At 38.0% G+C, this 7,037-nt stretch overlaps 1 protein-coding gene across 2 annotated transcripts; it reads right to left on the bottom strand.

The window, feature by feature from the left end:
* Positions 1 to 418: 418 nt before the first annotated feature.
* LOC119084500 (peptide deformylase, mitochondrial-like) lies at positions 419 to 1,703 on the bottom strand. Of its 2 annotated transcripts, none has more exons than XM_037194522.1 (3): positions 1,449 to 1,703; positions 879 to 1,336; positions 419 to 811 (listed from the first exon to the last, which is right to left on the bottom strand). In XM_037194522.1, the coding sequence occupies exons 2-3, from the start codon at positions 1,311 to 1,313 to the stop codon at positions 608 to 610; spliced, it is 639 nt and encodes a 212-aa protein (XP_037050417.1). In that variant the 5' UTR covers positions 1,314 to 1,336; positions 1,449 to 1,703; the 3' UTR covers positions 419 to 607. The 2 variants fall into 2 exon arrangements, with proteins under 2 accessions (XP_037050417.1, XP_037050422.1); XM_037194527.1 differs by having other exon boundaries at positions 879 to 1,333; positions 1,548 to 1,703.
* Positions 1,704 to 7,037: the final 5,334 nt, after the last annotated feature.

Raw genomic sequence — 7,037 nt, 5'->3', positions numbered from 1 at the left:
ATAACACTCACACTAACTTCCATTGTGCAGGCTCGTCTCCATCCGATTTGACGACACGCAGCGCAACGCACGAGTACCGAATACCAACAAGCACAGCATCGAAGGCAGTAATCCATTTGGCTGAAGGCTTATGCCAACGAATGGTTTAAGAATGACGACGACCTTAGTCATCCGGGTGTGCTTAATGGTCCCGATTCACTGGACGAAAACGTTTTGACCGCAGAATATCTTACTCGACCGAGTGGCAAAGAGTTCAATGGCTTCACAACACAAAATAACTTGAGTCCGTTCAACGTTTATCAGCAAATCGATAAGCTGACCAATGATCTCAATTGCTGACTAGAAAATTAGAAACAACCGAATTGTAATAATGTACTCGTAGCCAATGGGTACAACACGTGTCGTGTAGCCTCATGACTTTTTTTATAAAATATATTTATTGCAAGACATTTGACTCTATGCTAACGCACGACCGACACACGTTTCATTTGACTGTTTCACTTTGGACCGAATGCCATTCTGACATCGCCTTGCTTCAAATTAACCGTATGCCAGCAAGTGCAACTAAACGTCCGTCGATTCATAATGTCCGTATACATGATCCCATTCAAGTGTCCATTTCATGTTGGGCGATGCGTGCATTCCATCCTTTCAGATGTAACTCCTGCTTTTCGCCATTACGATTCAGTCCAGTCAATGTAACACCTGCGTACCGAGTCACTTCACCCTTATATCCACAAACACTTGCACATGCCTCGTCGTAGGTCCGTTTGCTGTAGTCGGTCACTTTCATTTCGGGATTTATCAACACCTGGAATGGCAAAGGAGAAAATTGAGTGAGTTCTTCGATCGGATCTGTTTTTCATCAAATCACCTACTGTTAGTGGCAATGTCTCCATTTCTCGTACTTTATAAATCTCGGGTGAAAATTCTCTCTTCAATTGGTCGCTGAATTCCAAGATAATAATCTGCAAATCGAGCCCCACTTGTGGTGCTGCTATTCCTGCCACTTGATAATCGGACATCACTCGGATCAATTGGTCGATAAAGAAATTCAATTCTTTCGATTTGATGGCATCCAGTGGACAGGAACCGACTTTTGGCGCAAAAACCGGATCGCCGACTTGAACGATGTGAGTGTAGGGCGGCTCTAGCTTACGCGGCATCCACTTACTTTGGTACCAAGACTTGAATGAATTTAACTGTGAATTGGTGTGAATGGTGGCTGGAATTGGCCGTAAATGACTGTGATGTTGATGAAGTAGTGAAGCGACCATTCTTGACAGCGGGAACCTTTTTATTGCGAATGACATATCGTGTGACTTTGACTTATCTGAAAAATGACGGGGAATTAATCGAACGAACGGACAACAGAATCATGGATAGGGCTGTTGTAGGCTGTGTTAATCAATGTAATTAGTCTAATCTCTGCACATCACACAAAACTCTCAATGTATCCCAAAACAATTGCACTCAGTGCTCGGTAAAGGATGCAAATCCTGATATGTACTTTACGCCCAGATACTCGTCTGCACAGAAATTTTTACCTTTGAAAATGCTTAATCAGCACAGCTGTATTCGATCAGTATCGTTCGTCACTACAAACACATTATGTCAATTGATTTTATCGAAAATTCCGGCGTTTTATTCAAAACCAAAATCACATAATCAAAAACATCACGGCGAGAGGTTATTCTGCACCACGACTGACATTTCGATAAATTTATGAACTTTAAAAACCACACTGCGGATGCTAGCAAAACTAACAATATTTTAGTTGGAGATTTGAATTTTTGGCGCTAAAAATTTTTTTTTTATTAAAAAAAAACAAGCAACGGTTTGCTATAGTAGGTTTGTTCCAAGGCCATATGAATTGTCAAATTTCATCCACAGAACCATAACCTCAATAATATCTCGGTGTAAATCGCGTAGGCGACGTTGCTCGGTTTATATGAAATATCAAGTGAGCGACGTTGCTATAGAAGAAATTGTCGTTGTTCGGGTTGTCAAAGTTCGTGTTTACAGTTACTTGGAACAAACCTGTACTTAAGGAGTTGATGAAAACAATGAATACTAAGCTTACTAAAAGGTGAGTCTGAGGAGAATTCTTCGCAGCATCTATTGTTTCAGTCCTTTACCCAGAAGAACAGGCAGTAGCTTAACCCAAACCAAAATTATTTCTTAAGGCCTTAACAGCCCTAACATGGTCTTAAGTAAACTCTCGACTTAATCCTGCTAAGACGTATAATAATTTTCGCTATGATGTCTTCACACAAAAGTTTCATCGTTTTCGAGATAATAACCTGTCACATTCATCTGTTGACCTATTATCGATAACGACGAAAAATAATGACAAGCTCTGTTTATAGGCCCTTCACGTTCACATAGTAAAATGCATGTTAAAAAAATTGAAGTACAAGATTTGAAATCAACCGATTAAAAATACTTCGATCGATGGAAGTAATAGACCCGATAATAATACTGGTCGTATGTTTGCCGTCTTTAACAGGTCAATAAATTTGTATTTTTAGCCCCGTACGAAGTACTGGGGGCTTATAAGATTAATATGCCGTTTGTAACACGTCGAATTGGAAGCAGACAGTAAGGGCAAAGCACTTGGCTATGTTCATAGATGACGAATCAGCAATAAAAAAAATGTCCGTCCGTCCGTCCGTGACCCCTCTAGCTTGAGTAAATCACAACCTTTTTTCAAAATTCTTTTTTTCCCCGACTGGTATCGACAAAAGTAAGGTCAAGTTCGAAAATGGGCATGGTAGGGTCAGCCCTCCAGAGCTAGGGCCCTAAAGGTGTTTTTCAGTCTTTGGACGATATCTACCGAAATACGCACGCAATAGCTGCTTGTGATATATCAAATGAAAGGTATTGACGAGTAGAACAAAGTTGCTGAACATTGTTTTTGGGTAAGATGCAACATGGGCTTTTTAGGAGGGCTCAAAGGTCGTTACTCGGCCCTAAGTGTTTTTTGCACATAAATCGAGTAAATCTCATCCGATTTTGCTAGTTTAAGTTTTTTATGGAAGGTAATTGAATACCGAAAAGAACGTGACGAAAAAAGTTTCAAATTTGGGCCCTTGGACTAAGGCCGCTACTCGGCCCTAAGTGTTTTTTGCACATAAATCGAGTAAATCTCATCCGATTTTGCAAGTTTTTGTTTCATTTGAGAGATAATTGAATGCCGAATAGAATGATGGCAAAAAATGTTTCAAATTTGGGTCCTTGGACGAAGGCCGCTACTCGGCCCTAAGTGTTTTTTGCACATAAATCGAGTAAATTTCATCCGATTTTGCTAGTTTTTGTTTCATTGAGAGATAATTGAATGCCGAATAGAATGATGGCAAAAAAAGTTTCAAATTTGGGTCCTTGGACTAAGGCCGCTACTCGGCCCTAAGTGTTTTTTGCACATAAATCGAGTAAATCTCAACCGATTTTGCTAGTTTTTGTTTCATTTGAAAGGTAATTGAATACCCAATGGTTGGCAAAAAATTTTGGATTTCTAAAATAATGTCGTAAATTGTTGGTTTTATTTGAAAGGTACTTCGTACGGGCTTTCGTAATTGCGCTATGCGCAATTTTAAAAATGAACAGTTTCAGTAAATTTGACAATGCCCAACTTGACTTGCATTTTGGTAACAGACGCATTAGAGGGTTGTAGACGTATTAGGGTTCCGGGCTTATTAGGGCTACGGACGTATTATGGTTGCGGACGAAATAGGATTACGGGTTGTACGGGGCTAGGTCGCAGCAAACGCTCCGACTGTTCTGATGCCTTGTTCATACATACATTCATCGAAATCTCGAGAACAATGAAAAACTATTCTACGTCTCATAAGGATTAATAAAAATAATTTAGAGATAGTTGCAAAAATCACAAGTACATATGGTTGGACTTGTGATTTGAGGGGACTGAACTCAGTTTTCTTTTGAATAAAACTTTTCGTTGAAACAATGCTTTCCTATCCTAGTTTTCAAAAGTGCATTGTAAACTACTCTCTACAATACCCTTGTGGAAATGTCATTCTTTAGCCAAAACTTTTTGGTATTACACTTGGATGAATGAGCTCAAGACATTGTTGTGTCTAATTCATTAAATTTCACAATTTGAGGTGGAAGGATTAAAAATTTTGATTTCATCCAAAACCACATTACATAGTGCTCCATGACCTGATCATTACCTAGAAGAACTTTTTTTTATGTTTACCCATATCAATTTATAGCAAGGAAAAAAATTTCCGATGGGTATGAGATAAGTCACAAAATGTCGAGAAAGTTCCCAACGAAAAATTTCTCAACTTTGAAGTGAAATCTAGAACAGAAGTTGCAATATGACCTGGGTCAAATTAATCATTATTTAATTCACAACTTCATGAAATTCACAACAAAAGATTTTTGAAAATTTGGTGGAAAATTTCAAGAAAATTTGCATTTTCATTGTTGGTGGAAACAGGTCCAACAATCTTCAAGAACTTTGCAAAGTTATCTTTCACACTAGGTGAATGTTTTTGTTGCTCAAATAGATTGTCGTGAAAGACGTTTAACTCAGCTTTTCAACGATACCTCACACGTCACTGCAGTGTAGGGTGATATTTCTTTGCAAGTGTAGTCCAACAAACTCATTCTACCCGCAAGGAAAATTCCAATTCATTCTGAAACCGAAAATGTTGATAAAGCTATTTTAGTGTCAATCTCATTTCAGCATATCTTGATTTATGCATATTCGATCAGGCATGAAAGGATGAAATTTGTGAATTATTTGTAAATTTTTATGATAGGGAATGCGGTTACACTTTAATTTACCCAAGATTTTTTTTAGATGCATATATTCCTAGCAAGAGAACAAATAATGATATAATAAACCACCTTCTTAAAAGGCATATAGTGTCGTCTAACTACGGTAAGCGTAGTCTGCAATATGCTGGACCGACGCTTTTTAATGCCTTGCCCCAGACCAGAGAGCCGCCGATTTTCAGCCGGGCCGAAAACGGCGGCTGACGGCTAAAACGCCGCCGCCGCCGCCGGTGTTTTTGGTCGGCTAAATGCGGCTAGCCGCCGACAGCCGCCGCCATTGCTTTAAGTCGGCTGACTCGGCGGCTGTTATCTTTTTGTTTGTATATAAATTAAAAATTTTGAATTTTTGAATTGAAAATTATAACAACCTATTTAAATTACTACATCTGTTTAACATTTTAACTTGTTTTGATTGATCAAATCAAGCAAAACAACAGCAAGAAGTTTTACTTGTACAAATTCAGCAACACACAAACTCCAAGCAATGTTTGCATGGTGTTACTGCACTATCATCATATGAAAACTTACACACACGTACTCTTAGTAGAGTAACTCTACATTGTAGTCTTTAATAATTCGGCTATTGTTTAACAATAATTGTTATCATCTAATTGTTCAGAAATCTGAACCATCAGTTGTAAAAACGGTTCTCTAGAGTGAAGCATTTCTTAGTGTTTATATCTGTACGTACTATGTTTAAACTAAAAAGCATTGAGTTAAAATATAAATATTCATTCAACGACGATTTAGTGCCGATAAAATATATTCCCGACTGTTGTGAAAGAACTTAAAATTGATATTTTCAAATTAAAAAGAATACAAATACAAAGTGAACCGACAAAGACAAAGGTGCTGTTGAGCTCTGTGGTGAAATTGCAAAACAAACTTTGTTCACATCTTGAATATTTTGAAGACAAAATCCGTGCATATTTTAGTGATAACAAGAAGAGGATGCATTTGTGAACCTTACTACACTGATCAGTTTTAAATATTTAATTTCTACAGTCGATTTTTCAAGTTCAGTTGATAACAATAGAATCTTCTGGCATTGTTGCGTTTTAAATAATTCTTCCGAAGTCAATGTGCATGTCACCTCAATCAGAACGGTTTTTTTTAAAACTTTTCAAACACAATTTCTTCAGAAATGCATACGGTTTTTCCATGGGCATTTTCCTAAAACTTTCGCAATTTGCAAATTACAGAATGACAACGGCTAAACAGACAAAATGATCCGCCAGCAGACGAAAATTGTCTATGGGAAAGACTTATCTATTCGTCTTGCCTCCTTGTGCACCGGTGAGAATCCTTCACTCAAAAACTACTTTGGCTTACTAGTTCGGTCTGATCGAGTTATCGATGTGAAGCATAAATACTGCAAAGAATGCCTGAGTCAAGAAAAGATTACTCGGTAGGAAACTGCAACAAGCATTTTCTTTATCTACGCGAATTTTAATTTTTTGATTGTTTACGTGGCTCGTTTAAATTTTCAGCTACTCTACAAGGACGTCGACTGGAAATTTAAGAGGTCATCTTGAAAGTATTCACGGAATTGTCATTCACTCACAAAAAATTGAAACAAATCAAAGAAAATTTCGGAAATGCTTTTGAATAAGGATTCAAGCATAGCAAATGTTGCTAACGCGATAAGAGATATTTACTTGGCGCGGCAGTTATGTTTGTGGTTTTGTCGTGACCTTGTTCCGTTCAATAACTCAAGAAAACCCGGAATGAACGAGTTTTTCCGATGGGCAAATATTATCGACAAGACTGAATTTTTACCGGATAGTTTCCACTTTGGCTGGTTACCGCACTGAACGATGTTTACTCTCAGTCGTTTACAACAAAGTTCAATCGATTTGTAAAACCGAGCTACCGAACGTTTTGGGCACGTCCTTTCGATTTTTGGAGTGACAATGTTTAGACGATTGTCATACATAAATTACTGGATTAATTGGATAGACTCCAAATATCAGATGCGGTCTATTTGTCTGAAACGGATTATTTTCCGCATCCACACACCGGCCGAAGAAATTGCCAAGTCTTTCGAAAGCGTCAAGAAGGAGTTTGGTCTCAATGAGAAATATATTCGTGCATGTACAGATAATGGTTCGATATGTCAAACTGGCATGTAAAATTCTTAAATCTAGATTGGAAATCATGTCTGGCACATGAGGTTTCGTTTATTCGGTATCGGTGGATCTTGTTACATCATGAGTGAAATTGGAGTTTCC

Source organism: Bradysia coprophila, chromosome X (genome assembly GCF_014529535.1).
Source record: "Bradysia coprophila strain Holo2 chromosome X, BU_Bcop_v1, whole genome shotgun sequence".
Classification (NCBI taxonomy): Eukaryota; Metazoa; Arthropoda; class Insecta; order Diptera; family Sciaridae; genus Bradysia; species Bradysia coprophila.
The sequence above is the reverse complement of the archived record's forward strand: the minus strand, read 5'-3'. Positions and strand labels throughout refer to the sequence as shown.